We start from the raw sequence: 25,461 nt of genomic DNA on the forward strand, positions 1-25,461 counted from the left end.
TTTCAACTTTGCATGCGGTGCAACATTGTAGCTTCCTTTATACATTATCTTAGTCCAAGATCGCATATTTTTCTATTTGCATTTTCGAGATTCTGCTGTTTAATAATAAAACTAACAAGCTGTATTGTAACTAACAACGAGCTGTATTGTAACTAACAACAAAGCACCTAAGAGCTACACAGATAGAGAGATCATGTCTCAGAATCCGTACAGACCGCGTTGCTTTCCTCTTCCGTATTGCCTGTATCAGCAAGTCGTGTTCTCCTTGACCTGTTACTGCGTCTCATCGGTGGCGGACTTAATTCTATTCGATTCACCTTTCTCTTTTTAGTAAGTCTTTTCTTGGTGTGGTTGACCTTGATGGAATTGGTATGACTAATTAACACCGTCTCGGTGAGAGGCTTGCAGTCATGCAGGGCATAGCTTTCCTCCGAGTTGAAGGTTAGTTCACATTTTTTACATTTCTACAAGATTAGAGAGACAGGACTGAAACACATCAATAGGTGAGTATTGATAGCACATATAATTTATATCCATTATTAGATATCACATAAGCTTCGACAAAATATATGGACATGACATCAAGTGCTCTAAACCCAACTACTGCATACGCTTACCAACTTCGGTACTTGAGAGCAGAGCAGTTCGTGTGCCAACAGATCTACGCTGGAACCAAACCGGCAGCTCTGGCAGTGCTTGCATGTCATGGGGTCAGGTTGATTGGGTGCTCCTTTACGTTTGGTCAGCAGCGTGACACTTCCCGTTGTGGAAATGGCATTCCTTGATATTTTAGTAACTGTATCCACATTTATCTTTTTGTGTTGGTGTATGTGCTCCTTGAGCTTGTCTGATCGAGCAAATGCTTTTTCACATCCTATTCATACATAAAAATATCCACACTTGCAGAGGAGCGTCATGATGCGAATGAAGCAATGCACAATATCCATTTGGACTGCTAATATGGACTACATGAAACACTGAGTTACCTCAACCGAGGCTCACATAAGCATCTACGTATGTGACACAATATATTATTGACAGGTATATTATTGAAAGGTCTAACGTGAGAAGCGCCCAAGTGAAATGGCCTTCCTCTTGCCACACCTTTCTGGTCAAGACCACAGGAATATTACTGTAAAGGTCACGGCCAAGGTTTTTTGGTAATTTTTAAGTTGGCTGTTAACAATTTCAATTAGCAAGACATCAAAACCGACCAATGTTGTACAAGCATATTTACATGTATCTGCACAAAGAGACACATATACGTGCGCAAAAAGAAAAATACTGTACAACCTCTATTTGAGAGTAAATTCGATCCTGGTGCCCCCACACACACATATAGTTTATAAACACCTGTCAAAATCAACATACAGACCTCTTCATCGCACGCACAAACTATGAACATTGGCTGACCAATGAGCAATTATAAATGAGGCTATTCTTACACAACTATTATGGCAGCAGACAAACCTCAAGCAAGAATCAAGCCAATCAATGTTCTTTTTTTAAACTACCCAGAAACTTTGTTGAAGAAATTTAATAACTGCTCTACCCTTGACAACTTCGGTTCCAGTTAGAAAATGAACTATTCATCAGTCTTTGTTGTGCAGTTTAGGTACAACAGTTCAAGTATTATATTTTTGTATAGAGTGATTCTGAGACAACCTTACCAAGTAGATTCGCTAGTCGTTTTTGTAACTAATAATACTAGTTACTAGTACTGCCTCTATAAATAATGTACATCTATGTTGGAAAAAGAGTGTAGCGAATTGCTAGAGGCTTTCTTGTGGATCATAAACTTAACCAAAACCCCAGCAGTGATCATAAAGTTGTACCTTAATCCTCCCTAAGTGCTTTGTAATAGATAACGAAATAGGTTTTGCTGCGGTTATTACAGATGTGAATCTCATACGCTGTTTATAAACCAACCTGTGATATCTTTAAATGGACAAACAAACTTCTTGACAAGGTCATGAGTGAGCATGTGGCGGTTGACTTTGTCCTTGCGGTTGAAGCGTTTTCCACAGAGCTCACAGGCATACGGCAGCTCTCCGGTGTGGATACGTCTATGGGCCTTGAGGTAGTACTCACTCTTCATCGCCTTATTGCAAATGTCACATGTGAATTCTCTCTCTGTTCATTTAAAAATTCATACAATGTTCACAACAGTATATATGTTTTAATAGACAATTCAAGAGTGAAACTATGAAGTCTCAGGTTTTCAAAGGATACAAAGATCAATGAAAGATAACTCTGTCTCCGTTACAGTGTCAAAAGGTTACAGTATCAATACAAACATACAGCAATAATTGCATTTTAAAACCTCGTTCTGCCCATGGTTCAACGAGAGAGTTACAGGAAGTACAGACAGTGCCTACAATCTCTTCACCTCGCCTTTATTTCAACTAGTGACGGTGAATAGATTACCTTCTTCTGGTCGGTGGCTCATGAGGTGTCTCCTAAGAAGCCTAGGACTTGGATACACCTTTGAACACTGCGGGCAGGGATGACTATGCGACGTAGTGGCTACATGATGCTCTAAGGCCTCAGTCGATGCGTAACAATTACCACACTCAACGCACCTCCATTTCCTACAATAGTGTTTATTAGATTACACTAGTTACAGCGCCACTACGGTCAAAAAATTATGAAAATAATTTTATGCATTGAGCTTGTATCTCATTCTATTTCTCCGGCATTATTTGGTTTTTTTAATGCCTAGTCAGCCTTCGCACTATGTGAATCTAAATGTCTGCGAATGTAAATATTTTGACTTAAGATTGTGATGTAATGATCTCCAATCAACCAGTATGATGGAGTGAACAAACAGCAGCAAATGGCACAAAAAATATATAGTCTAACTCGGATAACTCGCCCTCGGATATCTCGAACACATGGTTATTTCAGATTTGATTGACCGTTCCCCCGCATTAATAAATTGCTTTAGATAACTCGACCTCAACTTCGTTAATTCGAACAGTTTTCTGCCCAACGGCTACCAAGACGGTTGTTATCGCTTTAGAATATTACTTTATTCCAAGCCATAGAGATAAACCTCAACTTTTATAGTAGTTCGTAGGCGACGTTATTACCATCATCGGCAAAATATTTTCGTTAACGATTTTTCTAAAGGTTTGCAAAAAATCAAATTTTACCAAACATCAGCTTAGCGATGGCCCCTCTCGAAGGCAAGGAAAAGCGAGGTAACCTTAGGAAAAACTTGAAGAAAAATCGGCAAAATTGATCTTGGTTAAAATGCTCTAAAGAAAGAGATGTCTTTTCTTCCGAGCATTTCAACAGCGATCAAGTTTTGCCAATTTTAATCTGAAAACGTCCTGGCAGTCACATCACTTTAAACAACAAACAAATCTCAAGTGATAGAAAAATCTCTATACTTTCTGATAAAAAATTTTTAAACTTTACATTAGAAGCATTTAATTTGAAACAAGCCATTTTTACTTTTGATTTATATATAGTTTGTATATGTAAATGTATCTACTAATAAATAAATAAATACATGGACTTGTGACAGTGCTCTGATAACTTGAACGCTCTGATAACTTGAACACTTTCGCTCGGTCTCGTGAAGTTTGCGTTATCCATGTTTGACTGTATATATTTCACGTGTATATATTTTTTTAAACAAAGACACATGAGGAGTCATACCACGAAACAGATTTGCAATGAAAAAAAATTAAACTTTCCAAATAAATTTTAGTTCAAACAATTACTCCACTTATTACTACTAGTGTAGAGCACTTTTGCAGCTGTAAATTTTACTATATTTTATTTATGTTTAGTCACGGAATTACATTGGAACATAAATATAAGATAACTAACTACTTACATATATGTATTCTTGGGCCAACATCTATACATTGATTGACTGTGAATAAACCGCTCGAGGATCTTTGCTAATTTTTTATCGTAGACATATGCATGAAATAAAGACAAGGTTATCGCCGAAAGTCTTAGCAAAGACATACAATCACGACATCCCTAGTTAATAAACCGTACAGTACAGAGGATACTGACCACTCGCTCTTCTTGCGTCTGTTATCACTGCAGCCGGTCTGAGGATCAATTGAGTGGGTATACTGATGGGTGCCGAGCTCGTCTATCGTGGCAAACTGTCTCATACACACGTGACAATGATAAATCATCTCCCCCCGTGACTCGTGCTCTTTGGTATGCTCGAGGAACTCATCTAGCTCGCCAAATGTCTTGTCACACCCCCTCAGTACACATTTGTACAACTGTAATAAAATACTACCTTCAACATAGTGTAAAGCCCATGGACGGCGTGCCAACTAAAAAGGATGCAAGAATGTTAGTCACCTGCTCTGTTTTGTGTGTGACAAGGTGAGTTTTTAGCTGGTAGTATGTGTCGAATCTGGTGTGGGTGTTGGGACAATATGGGCAGACGTAAGAACTATCGATGAGAAAATGCCATTTCATAGATGCAATTTCATCACCATTCTGTTCTGCTGTGGATTGACCTGCGAATATAGACAGACAAGAAAAGTATGAATAACACGAATAGAATTAATCACACCATAAAAAATTAACACATTTTAATTTTTTTGTAAACATTAAGCTGAGAGCCCAGAACTATAACTCTCTAAATCCGACCAGGAGCAACAGATAATGACACAACAGAAGCGACAGCTAATGACACAACAGAAGCGACAGCTAATGACACAACAGGAGCAACAGCTAATGACACAACAGGAGCAACAGCTAATGACACAACAGAAGCGACAGCTAATGACACAACAGAAGCGACAGCTAAAGACACAACAGGAGCAACAGCTAAAGACACAACAGGAGCAACAACTAATGACACAACAGAAGCAACAGCTAATGACACAACAGGAGCAACAGCTAATGACACAACAGAAGCAACAACTAATGACACAACAGGAGCAACAGCTAATGACACAACAGAAGCAACAGCTAATGACACAACAGAAGCAACAGCTAATGACACAACAGAAGCAACAGCTAATGACACAACAGAAGCAACAACTAATGACACAACAGAAGCAACAGCTAATGACACAACAGAAGCAACAGCTAATGACACAACAGGAGCAACAGCTAATGACACAACAGAAGCAACAACTAATGACACAACAGAAGCAACAGCTAATGACACAACAGAAGCAACAACTAATGACACAACAGAAGCAACAGCTAATGACACAACAGAAGCAACAGCTAATGACGCAACAGGAGCAACAGCTAATGACGCAACAGGAGCAACAGCTAATGACACAACAGAAGCAACAACTAATGACACAACAGAAGCAACAGCTAATGACACAACAGAAGCGACAGCTAATGACACAACAGGAGCAACAGCTAATGACACAACAGGAGCAACAGCTAATGACGCAACAGGAGCAACAGCTAATGACACAACAGAAGCAACAACTAATGACACAACAGAAGCAACAGCTAATGACACAACAGAAGCAACAGCTAATGACACAACAGAAGCAACAGCTAATGACGCAACAGAAGCAACAACTAATGACACAACAGAAGCAACAGCTAATGACACAACAGAAGCAACAGCTAATGACACAACAGGAGCAACAGCTAATGACACAACAGAAGCAACAACTAATGACACAACAGAAGCAACAGCTAATGACACAACAGAAGCAACAGCTAATGACACAACAGAAGCAACAACTAATGACACAACAGAAGCAACAGCTAATGACACAACAGAAGCAACAGCTAATGACACAACAGGAGCAACAGCTAATGACACAACAGAAGCAACAACTAATGACACAACAGAAGCAACAGCTAATGACACAACAGAAGCAACAGCTAATGACACAACAGAAGCAACAACTAATGACACAACAGGAGCGACTGCATTTGCCAACCTGAGTTGCTCTGAGAACTAGTTGCCATTGAGCAGCTACCCTCTTTGTCTGATCTTCCTTGGTCAGTGCGAGTGCCTGCTCTCACATCTTTTTCTTGCACGACCATGAGCTGGGGTGCCGGCTGCTCTGGCAGGTTATTGTGTGAGCCAAGTGGCCAGACCTAAGAATATGGTATCCATGAACTTACATGGTAGATACCAACTACCCTAGGACATTTATGTATTCGCGGCATCTAACTTTCGCGTTTTCGCGGTGTCATCCTCTCGCGAAAGTTTCATGTGCGAAACTAAACTATCATAACAAACGAGCGAAAAAGCGAAACTAAATAGCTTTGTTTATTGATACTGTAGAATGGAACTTTATAACGACATTTATTTTAACGTTTTTAACGACCACTATAGCATCGTTATAAACCAAAAAAATAATTTGACTGTCAAAATTTATTACGTTATTATTTTGCAATTAATTATAATTATTTTCCCATTAAGAATGATTTATAATGATAGGAATTTGATGTCAATGCACACAGCATTAGTAGCGTTATCGTTTGCTAGGGACATCAATCAATGCAGTGAGCACCGTGTGTTGAAATAAAATAAGACACACTGACACTCGCAGTACTACACAAGCAGCATGGCTCTGGAAAGGTTTGGATTCACCACTGACACCTCTTCAATAACTTGTAATTTTTTGAGATTTGTTTTGTTTTAAGTGATGTGACTGACGAGACGTTTTTAAATTAAAATAAACAAAACATGACCGCAGTTAAAACGCTCAGAAAAAAGACATCTTTTTCTTTTGAGCGTTTTAACAAAGATCAATTTTGCGGACTTTATTTTAAGTTCATTCGGAGGCTTTTACGCTTTTGATGGGAGATGGCCAAGCGGGTGTTTGATAAAACTTAATCTTCTGCAAACCTTTATAAAAGTCGTTAACAAAAATATTTTGCCTCTGATGATGATAATAATGATGCCTAAGAACTACTAGAAGTTGATGTTTGTCTCTATGGCTTGGAATGAAGTGATATTCTACAGCGATAAAAACCGCGTCCATGGCCGTTGGGCAAATAACTTTTCAAATAAATGATGTTGAGGTCGAGTTATCTGAAGGAATTTATCATTGCGTTGGAACTGACAAAACAAATCCGTTTGAGTTGACCTTGTGTTTGAGATGAAATGTTACATTTTATCTGAGGGCGAGTTATCCGAGTTGGACTGTACTTACCGTAAAAAAATTCCCAAAAAGTTGGGCGGCTCAGCCGGCCAGCTGCCCCAGTGAAAACGGGCCTGTTGATAGTCCAAGAAACAAATGGCAGCAAGCGATCAAATTGCATTATCGACCTTGCCCACACCATTCTACCTGCGGTTCACAATTACAAACTAGTCACAAATTGAAATTTTTTTTATCGGTGAACTGAACCTGAGGAATCTAATTATGTTTGTTCCACTGCATTTATTTTCACATCACTATATTTTCGCACTCATCAGAGCTGCGAAATTAAGTTGCTTCGAAATTTTACTCTGTGAGCTACTCACGAAACTAAATACTAGCGAAATATAAGTGTCCTAGGGTATGGCTGTCATCAGCTATGATAGACATTTTTTTTATCTATTTAATTTTACGCTATAGAAAGAACTAACAGCAAATAATGGTGAGAAGCATGTAAATTAGCACCAAGATTTAGACTCTTAACATATAAAAGGTGAAATAAAATACACAAAAGTAACATTTATTGTACAAAACGTTAGTACACGGTCACCAAACATAGAGCAGAGCTTTTTTAATTAGGTCTTGTGTTGAACGAGAGAATAAGCGAATGAGATGAAATTGATTAATACAGTCAAACATGGATAACTCAAACTTCACAGGACCGAGCGAAAGTGTTCGAGTTATTAGAGCGTTCAAGTTATCAGAGCACTGTCACAAGTCCATGTTTTTATTAATAGATACATTTACATATACAAACTTTATATAAATCAAAAGCATAAATGGCTTGTTTCAAATTAAATGCTTCTAATTTAAAGTTTAAAAAAATTTTATCAGAAAGTATAGAGATTTTTCTATCACTAGAGATTTGTTGCTTGTTTTAGGTGATGTGACTGCCAGGACATTTTCAAATTAAAATTGGCAAAACTTGATTGCTGTTGAAATGCTCAAAAGAAGAGACAATTTTTTCTTTTGAACGTTTTAACCAAGATCAATTCTTCCGATTTTTCTTTAAGTTTATTCGAAGGTTACCTCACTTTTCCTTGCCTTCGAAGGACCATCGCTAAGCGGATGTTTGGTAAAATTTGATTTTTTGCAAACCTTTAGAAAAGTCGTTAACGAAAATATTTTGCCGATGATGGTAATAACGATGCCTATGGACTACTACAAGTTGATGTTTATCTCTATGGCTTGGAATAAAGTGATATTCTAAAGCGATAACAACCGCCTCGGTAGCGTTGGCAAAAAACTGTTCGAGTTAACGAAGTTGAGGTCGAGTTATCTAAAGCAATTTAGGATTGCGTGGGAACGGACCAAGCAAATCCGTTCGAGCTAACCATGTGTTCGAGCTATCCGAGAGCGAGTTATCCGAATTTGACTGTATTTGATATATCTGATCCCTTTTGAATTCGTTTCCTTAAAAATATTCTTGAAGCTTTTAGAATGAATGTAACAGAAGGCTTCATGTCATGCAAGTGCCAAGTATTATTGGTACTTTGCCAACAAACCTTATGCTTATTAGCTAAAGCTTTATACAAGCTAATATTATATAGTACTGTCTCATTATAGCTATTAATAATGCTTGTAGCTTTTTACAAAGCTTTTCTATGACCAAACATATAAATACTTGGGTTTTCTGTTATCAAATCAGTTGTCTCTGGAGAGTGAAATAAACCACATTTCTCTAATTTAATACTCTATTTGATTGCTTCTGTGCAGAAACATAACAGAAGCTAATTGGCGACAAGGATTTCTCTTTTGAACAGTTACAAAGAGTTTTGTTCAGATTTTATCATTGATAAAATCGATACAAAGAGTTCTAGTTTATTACAAGAGTAACTGTTCAAAATTGCACCACTACAATGGCAGAACTAGCAGACCTGATCAAGCTAATGCAGAAGCAGCAGGAGGACCAGAGACAGCAGCAAGAGGAATACAGACGTCAGCAAGAACAGCAGCAAGAGGAATACAGACGTCAGCAAGAAGAGCATAGACAACAGCAGCATGAGGAGTTCAAGCAGCAACAAGAGGAATACAGACGTCAGCAAGATGAAAGAATGGAGGAGAATAAGAAACTGATGGAGCTACTACTACAAAACCTACAACGGAAACAAGAAACAGCTGCAACCGCTGTTCCAGCCTTCCCAGGTTTTGACCCAACAGCAGAGCTACTAACAGATTACATAGACAGATTCAACACCTTCATTGCAGCAAATTCTATTCATCAAGACAAGATTGCTGGCACTTTTCTCACCAACCAACAGCCTACACTCTACAAGCAGCTTAGTAATATGGCAGCTCAGCTTTCAACACCCAAGCAGATCAACGACCTCAACATGGATGAAATACTGGAATTTCTCAAAGACCAGTATGACCCTAAGCGCTTCATTGTTAGAGAGCGTTACAAGTATTGGAGTGACATGCAGAGGAAACCTGGAGAAACTATTCAAGAGTTAGCTGCCAGAATTCGTCAAGATGCAACTACATGTGCCTTCATAGACATTACAGATCCATTAGATGAGGCTCTCAGAACAAGATTTATCTGCTCTGTAAACAATGAAGCAGTTCTCAAATCTCTCTTCAAGGTCAAGGACAATGAACTCAACTTCAACAAAGCTATACAGTTAGCACAGGAAACAGAAGAAGCAGCTAAAGTTGCCAAAGAGACAGTTTATGGAAACTCGTCTAAAGTCAACAAGGTTGCTCAACAGAAATCAAGATACAAACCGCTCCAGAAAAACAACTCTACACCTGACAAGCAGAAGGAAGGAAAGCTATGCTACAGATGTGACCGAACTAACCATACAGCGGATGACTGCAGATTCAAAGCAGCCACCTGCAACTTTTGTTCTAAACAAGGTCACATAGAAAGAGCATGCAAGAAAAAGAAATCATCTGCAGCAGGAAAACCAGTAAAGATGATAGAATGCACATCAACCAAGATGGTGAAACTTGCTGAAAACATCAAACTGGAAGGAGACAACTTCACACTTGAACTGGACACTGGAGCTTGTGACAACTTCATCTGTAAATCAATATGGGAGAAGCTAGGAAAGCCAAACCTAAAACCTACTACAGTTAACTACAAATCAGCCTCAGGACATCTCATAGAGATGCTTGGCAGATGTGAGCTAACTGCCCAATTGGATGCACAGAAAGAAGTCAGACTACCATTTGTGATTAGTGCTGTACAAGATCTCAACCTACTAGGAAGAACTGCTATACAGCAACTAGGCATCTCTATTGATGACAAGCTACAACAGAACCTTGTATCAACAATCACAGAGAACCAGCCAGATGGGAGGTTACAAATCAAGTGTAAGGAGATGTGCAAAGAATTTCCAGAAATATTCAAAGACGAGCTAGGATGTCTCAAGAACTTTGAACTAGAGATAAACTTCAAACCTTCAACAAAGCCAGTCTTCTGCCGACCCAGACCAGTTCCTATTGCCTTGACAGAAGAGCTCAACCAAGCATACGAAGCAGGTGTAGCTAAAGGCATATGGGAACCAACTCAATTCAACCAGTATGGAACACCAGTTGTACCTGTACGCAAATCTACAACAGGTCAAGCTGCAGGGAAGATCAGAGTATGTGGAGACTACTCCAAGACTATCAATAATCAGTTAGAAACACATAGGAAACCTATCCCACTACCAGAAGATCTAATCAGAAAACTAGGTGGAGGCTATTGCTACACAAAGATTGATTTAGCAGATGCCTACAATCAAATATTGTTGGCACCAGAAAGTCAACGACGACTAGCACTATCAACACACCGAGGAGTACTACTACAGAAGAGGTTGCCCTTTGGCATAAGCTCAGCACCAGGGTATTTTCAAGAAATCATGGAGCAACTGACACAAGACCTCCCAGGAGTAGCAGTATACCTAGATGATATACTAGTGAGTGGAGCCAATGCAGAGAGCCATCTACAAAACTTACGTCGACTTCTTCAAAGATTAGAAGAAAGAGGGCTCAGATGTAGAAAAGACAAGTGCTGTTTTGCTCAACCGACAGTAGAGTATCTGGGACACAAACTCACTTCAAAGGGAATCACTAAAGGAAAGAAGGCAGATGCAGTACAACAGATGCCAGTCCCAACAGACTTAACTCAGCTAAGATCTTTCTTAGGAGCTACACAATTCTACAGCAAGTTCATACCCAATCTGTCACAACTCACAGGACCATTGCATAAACTGACACGCAAAGGAGAGACCTGGAAGTGGGGCACTGAACAAGAAAAGAGCTTCAACAAACTGAAAGATATGCTATCAACTGATAGTGTCTTAGCACACTTCAACCCAGATCTTGACATTGGAATCTCATGTGATGCTTCAGAAACTGGACTGGAAGCTGTACTATTTCATCGTTATCCTGATGGAAGTGAGAGACCAATAGCCAATGTTTCAAAAACACTGACCAGCACACAGAGGAAATATGGACAAATACAAAAAGAAGCTCTCTCAATCATATTTGCTCTAAAGAAGTATCACCAGTACCTGTATGGTCGACGGTTTATCTTGGTAACTGACCACAGACCTCTTCTCACACTTCTAGGACCTACCAAAGGAGTTCCAGCTCTAGCAGCCAACAGACTAGCAAGATGGGCACTGGTACTAAATCAGTATGACTACACCATAGAATACAGATCTACCCAGCATCATCAAAATGCAGATGTCCTCTCAAGACTGCCAGTTGGACCTGATAAAGAGTTTGAGGCAAGAGAAGATGAGGATGATGTTGATACAGTATGCACTATTCACTATAGAAGGACACCACTTCCTACAGGATACTCTCCCAGTCAGCTGCTGAATGGAAGACAGATGAGATGCAAGATTGACACCCTATTGCCATCACCCGCACACATAGCACAGTTTCATCAATCCAGAGAAGTCAACCGATCTGCAGAAAAGACAGTTAGCAAGATACACAGCTACAATCTTGGAGCACCATGCTATGCCTTATATCATGGACCTAGACGCAACAGACAACCTAGATGGGTTCCAGCCATTGTTACTAAGATATATGGAACTCGTAGTCTCAATGTCAAAGTGGTACCAAAGGGACCTACTTGGAGAAGACATGTTGAACAACTCAGACCAAGATACTCAACAGAAGAAGATCAAGACCCTGGAGATAAACCTGATATAACAGAGGAGACAAAACTGCAACTACCAGCCCCTACAACTGTAACAGAGCAACCTCCGTCTAGAAGAAGACCACGCAACCCTCGTCTACCAGATGGAGATGAGTATAGCAGAGACAAACCCCGAAGGTCTAAGAGAACCAGAACGAACCTTTAGCTTAGTGAGGAGGTGTCATGCAAGTGCCAAGTATTATTGGTACTTTGCCAACAAACCTTATGCTTATTAGCTAAAGCTTTATACAAGCTAATATTATATAGTACTGTCTCATTATAGCTATTAATAATGCTTGTAGCTTTTTACAAAGCTTTTCTATGACCAAACATATAAATACTTGGGTTTTCTGTTATCAAATCAGTTGTCTCTGGAGAGTGAAATAAACCACATTTCTCTAATTTAATACTCTATTTGATTGCTTCTGTGCAGAAACATAACACTTCATATATTGACTTACCTTGTGGGTTTGCATATGCTTCTTGACATTAGACTTTTGTGAAAAAGCTCTACCGCAGACGACACACTGAAAAGGCTTCTCGCCGGTATGTGCCCTTTTGTGCTGCTCCAAATCAAAATTTTTCTGAAATGTCTAAAAGCAACAAAACCAGCATGAAGATCCAACCAGCTAAGTGAATGAGTCGTTCACTGATGTAGATGCATGGTGCAGACTGGCCTCTAGTTGTAACGAACAACTAAATAGGGAGGATTCGAAGGGGATAGTAAATACAATATTTCAGCATTTGCTCAAAGGTTTCTGAACAAAAACACGGGAGGCATAATTGCAAAACATTATCTCAAGATAGCGGAAATGCAAAGAGTTATGAGAGAACACAACTATAATAAAAATTTATTATTATATATTTTTTGGAGTTGTGTTCTCTCATAGCTCTTAGAACAACTCCAAAATATATTGGTCATCTGATACAAAAAATGTGTTATTAAATGCCCAATATATAGTATACTAGCTGCACTACCCGGTGCTGCCCGGGTAATAAAAAAGTCTTTGAACAGAAAATTGATTTGTATTTAACATATAACAACATTTGCCATTCTAAGTTTCAAACTACATGAGAGAAGTGCTTTGTGTAGTTGAAATAAACTAAGAGAGAAAATAAAAACAATTGTGAAGGTTTTCAAACTTTGTCAAGCAACTGTAACTTTCAAACTTCATATCATGAGGAAAATGTTTTGTGCAGGTCAAATAAATTTAAAAAAATAAAACACTTATAAAAGGATTTAGATGTAAATGTGAAAAAATTAGCAAATAATAGCTAAATTAAGTCTGTTTTGCTACAATTACAATAAAAGATGATTTAGTAATGATACAATTAATACCGGTGAAAAAAAAAAAAAAAATCCTGAATATGTTGAATTAATAACAAAAATTTTTGCATAGAAGTGTGTTTATGTAAAAAGGCTACTGTTCCACCAGAAGCTATTCATCAAAACTTCGAATACGACGATACTAAATACGGTACTGAATACTGGCACCTCTCGATACTGGTACAAATGTAAAAATGAGATATTGTACTGTCTTTGTCTGACCGAAAGGAGAGAGAGAATGTCGAGGCTCTTCCTACGGAGATAATACAATCGTCCGCGTGAAAAGAATGGGCCTTGACCATAATATAGCAACTGAACCTTCCGAAAAACTGAAAATAGAAGTTCAAAGAGACACGCAAAAAGCATCGTGTTTCATAGAGTTAATAGAATTCATATTTTCAAATAATACCCTAGGACACTTATATTTCGCTAGTATTTAGTTTCGTGAGTAGCTCACAGAGTAAAATTTCGAAGCAACTTAATTTCGCAGCTCTGATGAGTGCGAAAATATAGTGATGTGAAAATAAATGCAGTGGAACAAACATAATTAGATTCCTCAGGTTCAGTTCACCGATAAAAAAAATTTTCAATTTGCGACTAGTTTGTAATTGTAAACCGCCGGTAGAATGGTGTAGGCAAGGTCGATAATGCAATTTGATCGCTTGCTGCCATTTGTTTCTTGGACTATCAACAGGCCCGTTTTCACTGGGAGCTGGCCGGCTGAGCCGCCCCAACTTTTTGGGAATTTTTTACGGTAAGTACAGTCCAACTCGGATAACTCGCCCTCAGATAAAATGTAACATTTCATCTCAAACACAAGGTCAACTCAAACGGATTTGTTTGGTCAGTTCCAACGCAATGATAAATTCCTTCAGATAACTCGACCTCAACATCATTTATACGAAAAGTTATTTGCCCAACGGCCATGGACACGGTTTTTATCGCTGTAGAATATCACTTCATTCCAAGCCATAGAGACAAACATCAACTTCTAGTAGTTCTTAGGCATCATTATTATCATCATCAGCAAAATATTTTTGTTAACGACTTTTATAAAGGTTTGCAAAAGATTAAGTTTTATCAAACACCCGCTTGGCCATGTCCCATCGAAAGCGTAAAAGCCATCCTAATGAACTTAAAATAAAATCCGCAAAATTGATCTTTGTTAAAACGCTCAAAAGAAAAAGATGTCTTTTTTCTGAGCGTTTTAACTGCGGTCATGTTTTGCCTATTTTAATTTAAAAACGTATCGTCAGTCACATCACTTAAAACAAAACAAATCTCAAAAAATTACAAGTTATTGAAGAGGTGTCAGTGGTGAATCCAAACCTTTCCAGAGCCATGCTGCTTGTGTAGTACTGCGAGTGTCAGTGTGTCTTATTTTATTTCAACACACGGTGCACACTGCATTGATTGATGTCCCTAGCAAACGATAACGCTACTAATGCTGTGTGCATTGACATCAAATTCCTATCATTATAAATCATTCTTAATGGGAAAATAATCATAATTTTTTGCAAAATAATAACGTAATAAATTTTGACAGTCAGATTATTTTGTTGGTTTATATTTTAACGATGCTATGGTGGTCGTTAAAAACGTTAAAATAAATGTCGTTATAAAATTCCATTCTACAGTATCAATGAACAAAGCTATTTAGTTTCGCTTTTTCGCTCGTTTATTATGATAGTTTAGTTTCGCACATGAAACTTTCGCGAGAGGATGACACCGCGAAAACGCGAAAGTTAGATGCCGCGAATACATAAGTGTCCTAGGGTACGTCATTTAAAGTGTGCATTCGCTATACAGTATATGATAACATCTTTGATCAATATGCCTTGTATAACTCAGTGGTGGAGCGTGTAGATTTATAACTCGAGATTGCAATCTCCGGGAGTTCAAATCTATCAGAATGAGAAATTTTAATTCCAAGATTTTAATAGCTATAGCTAGACACACAGACAAATACAAACATTGAGAAATATATCGAGCATCCTACTTAGTAAGTAAGTAATTCATCCCAGGAACGTCTAAGTTACAGGGATTAAATTTAAATACATGTAGGCTGCCTAATCCATTCCAATATATTTCTAAACTCACCCCTTTGGCCGTACAAAAAGGAAAAACTAGACTTAACTTTTCAATTTGTTGGCTGTACTATAACTGACATAAAATTATTAGTTTTCATCCACAACTTTTCTCCTTTTTCTGATCAATTTCAATGGTTATGATTGCAGTAATGTTACAAGAAGTTGATGGGGAACCCACATCTTCGACGCTCATTTACAACAATTTGTTTATTTTTCTAGACAGCAAAGTCTATTCTGCAAAGTAAAGCTAATAACAGATATTTTATACATCTAGAATAAAGCAAAACAAAAAAAGGTTTTTCCTATGAAAAGGGCCGTGTCTACCTGCTCGTCATCTATCTGTATCCAGGGATCAAGGTTAGGATAAAAGACAATTTTCGACAATCCTCCAACTCATGACATTCAGATTGGTAGACCGACGCTGTAACACCTTCACCAATCAATCGTCTTCAAGTATGTATGACCAACTGCGCAGTTACCTATTTTGTTACCTATGTTTTGTCGACACATCTGACGATCTATCACGACAAACAAAAATACCATGGAAGTTGTATATATAATAAATATAACGCTATACGTACATCATTTTTTCTCTCACAAGTGCATCGAGATATGTTACCATTCAAATGGAACTTGAAAACTCGCCTCGGCACTTTAAATTATATGGAATCTTTTACGTAGTAAAAAAGCAAAAACTTCGCAAAATTTTTATTGTTATCTGGAATTTATGTTAAAGGAGGTGTACATTATAGGAATGTCTACTGTACAGGCGTGTTTGAGTATGGTAGACAGTAAACTTCTATACAAACCATCGTGGAGTAACTAAAACCAACCTTCTTGCACCAGTCGCATGACAACTGCCGATTGGGAGAGCTTTTCTTTGTTTTCCTTTTAGGCTTGTCAGTAGAAGGCTGGGCAGGAGGGCTGACTTGCCACTGTATGACAGGTGCTGCCGACATAGAGCCAACTTGTTCAGTATTGCCATACGACTCCCTCCCCTGGAGACCCTGAGCTGCCTCATCCAGTACAACAGCAATAGTCCCGGAGCCATCAACTCCGCCAGCGATGCCAGACACTAAGTAAAACGGATTGTTTAATCACAGTAATAAAATGAACAAATTCTAAATAAATACAACATGCTCCAAGTTCTCCTAAGATATAGATCTCGACAAACAAAATAGACTGAGCCGTGGTAAGTGTGTGGCACAGAATGGAACATAATGATCGCAGACTAACAACATAATGACATAAAGCTAGCAAGGCTGGGCGCCTTGCTAGCTTTAGTTATCTTTTTACTAGAAATTTTTAACATAACTGTACGAAAAAATTCACATCTAATATGCATTCTAGAGAGATAATTTTGGTTCAAAGAAATCTGGCAAAATGCCAATTACCAAAAACTAGAATAAAATTTTTACTTACAATTTAAAACTAATGCCTACTGATAGGTTATTTAAAACTGGTTAACAGAGCTTATGATCAAGGCCAAAGCAATAGGAATGTAGCATTGAAGCTGACATAACTGAATTACCAAACATCCAAATTTACCGCAAGTTGAAAAGAACGCAGCTAACTTTTAACTCTGATTCTTAGTTGAACGCATATTTGCAGCCAATGACTGACTGTTTCTCACTGGCTCTAATTCAAATAATGCTCTGAGGAAGCATGATTTAGTAATTATTAAAACAACTAGCTGTACCACCCGGCGTTACCCGGGTAATAAAAGTCTGGACAGAAAATTGATTTGTATTTAACATATAACAAAATTTACCATTCTAACTTTCAAACTACATATCATGAGAGAAGTGTTTTGTGTAATTGAAACAAATTAAGAGAAAAACGAAAACAACTGTAAAGGTTTTGAAGCTTTGTCAAACAACTGTAATTTTCAAGCTATTAGCCTGACACAATGCCAATGGAAAACTGCAGTAAGCTGTTAGGCTTCTAATGACAGTACTCTATGACATTGCGTCAGCAATGTTGCCCAACTAGGCTATTCTAATAATAGCTATAGCTGGAATGCAGACAGACATACGATACACAAACATACATACATATATATATATATACATACATAATACATATATATAGACTAAGATTACTGTGTATTTCTCCTTTTTGGAATACCTATGGACTAGTTTGAGTCTCAATTCTAGAGGTAGCATGACAGTTGCAAACGCCTTACACTTGTGGAGAACATCAGGTGCAGGCAACTCAAGCTTTAAGGAAATTACTTATGGAACACATTTTTGCTTTTGTAGTTGCGCAGCCATTTTGTTATGTAACTAGCTTGCTAATGCGTGGCCATGTCATAGCATGACCATTTGGTTGAGTGTCTCCATATTCTCACAATATGCTTCTATTACCGAGCATTTGTTGATTGGTGCAAGATGTTTTAATAAACTTAATTCCTTCAGTATAAAAGCTTACAGCCAAACTAAACCATGACACTGAGCTGAAAAAAGGTGTGCATCGCAAAATCAAAAGACGCCAATTATAAGTTTACCTACTGCATACCATGAAAAAAGTTAAGGCTGCATACATAACCACATTCTCAGTTAGTAATGACCTCTCGCTCTACGCAAACACAAATGTTTAGAATTAATGAACACAAGCCAGAAGAAATTAAACAAACGATTATATTTGATTTTCTGATAAGGGTCGCATTTCCTCTCTTTTTAGCATACGGACTAACTAAGACAAAATATTAAAATGGTAAATGCATTGCATATTTTTAGAAAATACAAAAACATGTATTATCAAGTGTTCAATCACAGCAGTATTAACTATATATATATTGTTCAATGACCTATTATTTAGTGACCTATGATTTTGTGGCCTACTACTAATTAATGTATTAGTAACTGATATATTATTAGTTGGCTATCAATACAGACATCTTTCAGTTAATTTGAACTAAATAAGGGCATGTAGGTTAAGGGCGTATGTAAGGGTATCCAAAATTGTCACATTTCTTTTATTACAAAAAGATGAAACTTGTTTGTTTTTCAAACATATTTAGCTACATGTTCATATGCAAAGTTAATGCTGCCAAACCACAAAAGCCTAAAACAACTGTTGGCTTTAAATTTTAAGTCCGTGTTGAAACTGCAAGTCTAACAGTTTATCAAATACAACTAAAAGTGTAGGTGAATTCTAACTAATAGGTATGTGTATACCTTGATAAGGAACAGCTACTGATTCAGGCACTGAAAATAACATGAGCATGCTGATGTCATGAAATTGAGCACATGTCCGGCCTCCTGACTCAGAATGATTTTGTAGAAGTTTATTTTTCAGCCTGTTAATCTTCTAAGCCATCTATATGCCTACGTGTCTGATTGAGATTGCCAAACTACCAATTACCATCACATGAATACTGTCTTGGTATAGATATAATTATAGGCATATGTCATGAATCATGATAGAAAATGGTTATCAAATTGTTTTCATAATTTTTACTTACGCCGTTTAGTACTACAGCAAGTACTCTTGGGAAAAAACTCCTCAACACCCCTACCCTTACATTTCCTACTGTGCACTAGTAATTTATATATATTTATATATATAAATATATATATTTGTATATATATTTATATTATATTTACTTACGCTATATTTGTAACTACTGTAACAATAATGTTGTCAGTAATGTGTAGTAACATCATTATAAGATGGGATACCCCTTTAAATGTATCCCGCTATAGAGTCGGTGTAATTTTGGCTAGAACTATAATTAAATTAAATTTAACTTTATTAGTTTAATGCTTTGAAACACTAGAGGCTGTTTATTGAGAGGCTGGTAGAGGTCGACACCCTCCAATCACGAAAATATCCAAACCACAAAAGCTTCAGATTTTTGAATGATGCCTGAGGAAGTTAACTAATGTTAAGACATTCATAGCCTATGAGATTGTCTTGTACAGGTTACATAAAGAAAATGAAAGTTTCAGCTGTGTCACTGCTTGTTCACATATTGAACATTGGTTCATAACCCCATCTGATATATTTAGTACATTTGTTTGCATTTTTACAGTTTTACAAAAACACTTATCTCAAAAAAATTCTGGGGAACTTCTATTCTGTGCTCTACACTTTCAGCCTTACTAAACGTTGAACAAATTAAAATCTTTGAGAGAGCTACAATTCTCCAGAAAATTGATTACTATAATCAGTTTCTATGCTTCTAATGGGCCCGGAGTTGCCTGCTGCTGACAAATTTGCACCCTACCCTTTCAACGATTTGGCGAATAAAGAACTTTCAAAGACTCACGATGTATCCCTCAAAACTAAACGTGTTAAAGTAGATTCACTTTTTTGCAGCGAGTGCCTTCACACAAACTTAGCGAAATAAAATGACGTTGAATGCATTTTCCCGTTTCCATGGTTCGGAGTGGAATCAACTCCGAGCCTATTCGAAACATAGAAGGAAACGCAATGAATGTGGGTTTTTAGTTTGCTGATCTCAATATTAATATATTGAAGAATTGTGCAACAGACTTTCCTACCAACTCTCTATTAGTAACTGGTCCCTTACGTTATATTGTATGTGATCTATACTGTAGCCGCTTTTATATAAGAATTCAAAATCAACTCTAAGATATAAATCGTTCTGATAGCACAAAAACAAGCTTGTAGATCTACAAATGCTGAACTTTACGCACTTCAATGCATCGGTATTACACAGCTATAAAAAACAACATTTATTAAAACTGATACAGCACATTCCTACTAGATTCCAGAATATATATAGGTTGCAATTTTTAAGCCTAAAATTTTACAAAAGCAACATATTGCTCACTTTGTATAACTTCAACTGTTTGAAGATCCTTCAGCTCATGTTTTGAACCACTTCAGATGTCGAGTCAAATATTTGTTCAAATTTTATATCTCGTGTAAGGAGAATTTGTTGTTAAGGATACCATTTGTTGTTTGATAGTAGTAGACTGATGTCTCCACATACTATGTAAAAATAATGATTGATTTTGATTAGAGACTAATTCAGAACTGTACAGAAGTATACATTATTATAGTGGTTGTCTGTTCTTAGAAAATCTTATGGTAACAGCTTTATGGTGACACACTATTACCTGACTCAGGCTGAGCGGGCATGAGACTAGATCCAGGCTGAGACGGCATTACTGTGATGGGATGTAGCTGTATTTGTGCAGCACCAGGCATAGATGTGTTGCAGGCAGATTCATTGCTTAATACCACTGTTTGGCCTGTGTTCTGTTGGTGATTTATACCCATTTGTACTGATGTGAGATAGGAATTAACAGTGCTTGACCCACCCTGTTGCTGCAACAGAACATCTAAAATGGAAGAGAGCATAACTCCTGGCCAAAATCAACAGCGGTTACCCTGCTCAACGGTTGAGTCAAGCGCGATAACAGTAAATATCAAAAAATGGTGTTTGGGAAAAGATGATTATTCAATTTATACTAAAATGTGGAGGGAATAACAACCACTAACCAATTGAAGAGTTCCGGCAGCATTTGAATCAAGAGTCAAGGTCATCATCTCCTCAGGAAGCACAATGTTAGTAGGTAGGTGATTAAACCCCAGATTGGAAGCTCCATTAGATGGGTGCTAAAATAGAAATCTAAACATAAAATAGTTGTATATGATTTTATACAATTTTGGCACTCAAAAATAATGAAGGCCATAGCAGCTTCTTTCCACTTACATCTGCTAATGATGAAAACCCTCAGTGGGTGTAAGGAGCGGAGAAATGAGAGTATACCATTCAATATAGTTTGACGATTAAGCAGATCAGACCATGCTTCTTGAAAGAAAACAACAAGTAAAATTTGTTTTAACACAGTTTCGGATAATAATATTAATAAGATTTTTATGAAAACAAAATAAGATTTAGCTATTAAATGCGATTATAAACAAAATTCATAAAACATGTGATGTAAGAGCAGACAACTTGTAGATTAGATAGGCGTGTAACTAGAGTTAGTTTGCAGGTATGATGATTGTAACTCAACAAGAATCCAAATTTATTACCTGTGTTCCAGCACTGGGGGTTTGTGATGGATATATCTGATGATACTGCGGTGCGGATGCATGTATGCTACCTGAGGTGCTGCTGCCACAACCTTGTTGTTTATGTCCAACAAAGAGTGACAGGGAGTTAAACAGCTTTTTACACTTGCCACATTGAAAGACATCATCTTCACCTGAAACAGCAGAGCGAGACAATTACCAATCACATAACAAGACATACTATTACAGCACAAGCTACAAGCATGCTGCTTGGATAATCAAATTCACAAAAGTGAACCAAATGCTTACTGGCAGATGGATGGTGATGCTGGACTTCATTGATCACCTGGGAATCTATCAATGATGGTACAGCCAGATATGTGTTGTTATCAACTCCTAAAACGAAAAAGACAGTAGTTTACTTTGAAATATGCTACAAATAACAGTTTAGCCATGTTAATAATTGCTATTGGCAAAGTGTAGAGTAAAGTGTAACCGGTAAAGCGTTTAGAACTTTGTAATACATTTCTAAGAGTACATCAATGGCGTATACTGATGGTAGCTCTCCGAATGTAACCTGCCACTCTCACTAGTTGCAGACAAATTGGTATCCATCCTTACATGCAAACTAACAGATATTTATCGTCTGCTACCACGAAAAGACAACGATAGTCTACAGCATTACTTTGTCTCTCTGACATAAAGTAAATGTTGGTAAAGCATTTTACAAGAATAGTTAATTTTCAAAGATTTCAAAGATTACTTTTTTAGCATTTTTACACACCACAAGTCAGACTTCTGACATGCCTGACATATAAAAACCTCTTCATTGCAGCAAGATTAATACACTATTCTACAGTGTAAAGCAAGAAATAAAATCTTAATGCTTAGCACAATATGTCAGTAAACAAGTATTTCGGCAGGAGATTGCCTGACGTCTAGGTTTATTGTTGTGCTTGCTTAAATTTTGAGCGTTATACTACCTATTCAGCGTGTGGACCATATACCATGTCAAATTTTCTTCAAAGTTGCTTTTTGAGAAATGTTCTAGAACGATTGTGGTTATACATATGTATACACTATATAAGAGTTGGTTCTCTTCTATCGGTGGTTCGAGTTTTACTGGCACCATTTAGTATAGGATACTGTGGTCTTTCACATACACATGGATAATTGTCCCGAAATCAATTTATCCATTTGTTGTCTAATTTGGTCTCTAATCTAATCTAAAATTTTACCACTACACCCTTCTAGAAAGAAGGAAAGGTGTGGGAACAGACCTGCCAACCCAAGAGTGGGGCAATGCGTGAGATTTGGTTTTGGGGCAATTGATGTATCAATGATAGTATATATAAAATTGTGGAAATTGGGGCAAAAATCTCACGCATTTTCATTTTTTCTTTAGGGTGATTGCGTGAGTCTCACGCCCAATGCGTGAGAGTTGGCAGGTATGTGTGGGAACTCTTTTATTACAAAAATTCTTTACTAAAAACCTCTCAGGTCTCGAGTTGTTCTCGGCCAAAAAGAATTAAAAAACGCATTTGTCCGGATTGTTGGCACAAACAGACCTGCTTTCTGTCGAGTGTTGTGGTGCTTGATAGTATTTTTAAAATCTAGAAACTTGATTACTCGAAGTCATTTCAGATCTACAATGTAGGTTCTGCCGTTCATGCCTTTAAGAAAATGACACTACATTTAATATAGAAGCTACTTGCCAGATCATTAACAACAATTTTGTGAAACAACATCCGGAGTCAGTTTTAGGACCACAGCTGAAGAACTAGAGTATTCTATATAGATATATACTCACTATATAGCAGTAATAGCACTCTATATTATCCTAGCCGATTCTAGCAACACAGCAGCGGTAGTAAAACATGTGCAAACGGCGATTGAGCCATTCGATGATACTCCCTTGGAGATTTGATAATTAGTGAATATATTAAGGTCTTTTAATGTTTTAGTAAAATTAAAAATGAGAAAACACAATGCAAATTATGAGTAAATAATTTAAAAATCCTTCAAGTCTACAAAATTACAAGATGGTGTTTTTTAAATGTTACTTCTAAGTATAATCGTAAAATAACCTGTAATAGTTGCTGGATCGAATAGCTGCGCCATGTTTATTGGTCTGATAACAGGTTGTTCAGCGTTCGAAAATAATCGTGAGCTGCGGTAATATTTCACCGGAGTTTTGCGATTTCGTAAGGTTGTCATTTGATTGGGCAAAAAGAGCTCGTATAAACAATGTTCCATTGGACACTGAAAGATTTACCCGCGAGAGTTTAGATGATGTTTCTTCCATTGGTTAGAAACAAGCGAGGGTGTGTATTGGAGCACGGGGACATAGGGTGCTAAGGGATCCAGAGCAATGCGCAACTCATGCTTCAAACTATTCACGATACATCTGCGAGATTATCACGACCAGCCTGCCAGCGTATCGATTTATTTTAAAGTAAACTAATCTTTCTACAAGTTCAGGTAAGCAACTGAGGAGTGGCATTACAAAATAATTTGGCTTACAGAAGTTTGTTTTGTTTAATCACCACTGAGCTCATGAATACAAAGTTATTTCAAAATAGCATCATGTGTAAATAAAGGTTTTTAGCTCAACATGTATTTACTGACGATTAGTAAACTCTTTGGCTGAGTTGTTTGATACACTTTTATTATTTGGTATGTCGGAAGCAATTTTCTTTTCATTTTTGATTCTTCAAGTAGTGAGTAAATTTTTGAATCTGCTGAAGGCTAACCATTAGTCATTGAGGTCTGCAGGTAGATGTCGGTTACCAATTCATTTATTACTCATTTACTTTAATCATTGTGTGCATTGTAGAAAGTCTGCATTTAGCAATTCTATCACAAAGCAGGTTTTACCTGCTACTTTTATCACCCATGATGTCATCTAGAAGAAAACAAAGCAATCCGAGATCACTGAAGGGTCAGTAGTCATTAGCCACAACAAGTTTTTACTGATTTTTTTGTTAATTTTTACTGTATTTTTGCCAATTCGTAGAATTGGAAACATAGTTCCTTTTATTTCCTTTTTTGTACTTCTTTGTCTCTCCTATTGCATATTTTCAAATTATGCTATCTTATAGATGTGGATGACAATTCGGGAAAGCATGGTCACCAAGATGCTCAAGAAGTTTCCGCTGACTCACCTTTAAAAGGTAAGACTTCACCATGATGGTTTCAATTCTCACTCAGTCCTTCAATTGACAGCTTCATGGTACAACTCGTACCGCAGTTGAATCAAGGAAGCTGTGAGGGATTTAGACATGGATTAAAACAGCTCATTTAAAGACATGGGTGACTTCTACTAGTTAAAGGCTATTCTAACCTTCTATTATTCGAGAACACTTATGCTGAGATGGTGACAGGAGCCAGACGGATGCCACACAATGGGCTACTCTAGCCACTCGTAATTACTTTGCCCGCACTCTTTGAAACCGATAAACAATTTATAGCCTACACTTATTTTGCATCATGCTGTGAAAGAGCCAGCGTGTGAAGCACTCACAAACAGCATGTTACGTGTTATCAATTAGCATTTGGCATGGCCCCACGCTGATCTGCCTCGGCTTCGTACATCCAAGTGAAAATTTCTGCTCAGCAGGAGTTTTAGCCTTGTTCCCGATTGGCTGTCAATCCTCCAGCTGCCTGATACATTGTGTAAGGTCTGTCGATTGGCAAATGGCAAGATGGTTCCCAGTCTATTCGCCATCCACTGAGCATCTCTTTATAGCCTTGTAGAGGTTACCAGACTCATATAGAGCTGTGTGAAAGACAAACGTGTCA

The 25,461-nt window shown here is 37.5% G+C and overlaps 2 protein-coding genes across 4 annotated transcripts in view; one reads left to right on the top strand and one right to left on the bottom strand.

The window, feature by feature from the left end:
• Positions 1-122: 122 nt before the first annotated feature.
• Positions 123-23,782, bottom strand: LOC137389661 (zinc finger protein 341-like). 3 transcript variants are annotated; one of them, XM_068075731.1, is made up of 14 exons: positions 23,748-23,782; positions 21,970-22,056; positions 21,682-21,854; positions 21,142-21,258; positions 20,757-20,961; positions 16,500-16,741; positions 12,711-12,842; positions 5,904-6,063; positions 4,339-4,499; positions 4,036-4,256; positions 2,428-2,591; positions 1,930-2,133; positions 618-874; positions 123-464 (listed from the first exon to the last, which is right to left on the bottom strand). In XM_068075731.1, exons 1-14 carry the CDS (start codon positions 23,779-23,781, stop codon positions 192-194), a joined length of 2,430 nt encoding a protein of 809 aa, XP_067931832.1. In that variant the 5' UTR covers position 23,782; the 3' UTR covers positions 123-191. The 3 variants fall into 3 exon arrangements, with proteins under 3 accessions (XP_067931832.1, XP_067931833.1, XP_067931831.1); XM_068075732.1 differs by having other exon boundaries at positions 4,339-4,487; positions 5,943-6,063; positions 20,757-20,967; XM_068075730.1 differs by having other exon boundaries at positions 20,757-20,967.
• A 776-nt stretch (positions 23,783-24,558) lies between these two features.
• LOC137390878 (zinc finger protein 423-like) overlaps positions 24,559-25,461 on the top strand; it is a 45,236-nt gene continuing 44,333 nt past the window's right edge. The window contains exons 1-2 of the mRNA XM_068077194.1: positions 24,559-24,601; positions 24,762-24,833. Coding sequence (XP_067933295.1) covers positions 24,559-24,601; positions 24,762-24,833 — 115 coding nt within the window. The remainder of the gene's footprint in view (positions 24,602-24,761; positions 24,834-25,461) is intronic.

This window comes from Watersipora subatra, chromosome 3 (genome assembly GCF_963576615.1).
Source record: "Watersipora subatra chromosome 3, tzWatSuba1.1, whole genome shotgun sequence".
In the NCBI taxonomy this organism is placed as follows: domain Eukaryota; kingdom Metazoa; phylum Bryozoa; class Gymnolaemata; order Cheilostomatida; family Watersiporidae; genus Watersipora; species Watersipora subatra.

Bases quoted from the DNA above. Each gene is read 5' to 3' on its own strand.
- LOC137389661 (XM_068075730.1), bottom strand. From the start codon at position 23,781: ATGGCGCAGCTATTCGATCCAGCAACTATTACAG. The intron at 21,855-21,969 runs GTAAGCATTTGG...CTGCTGTTTCAG, and splicing joins GCATCACCATCCATCTGCCA to GTGAAGATGATGTCTTTCAA. The intron at 12,843-16,499 runs GTTGGTTTTAGT...TGTTGCTTTTAG, and splicing joins CATGCGACTGGTGCAAGAAG to ACATTTCAGAAAAATTTTGA.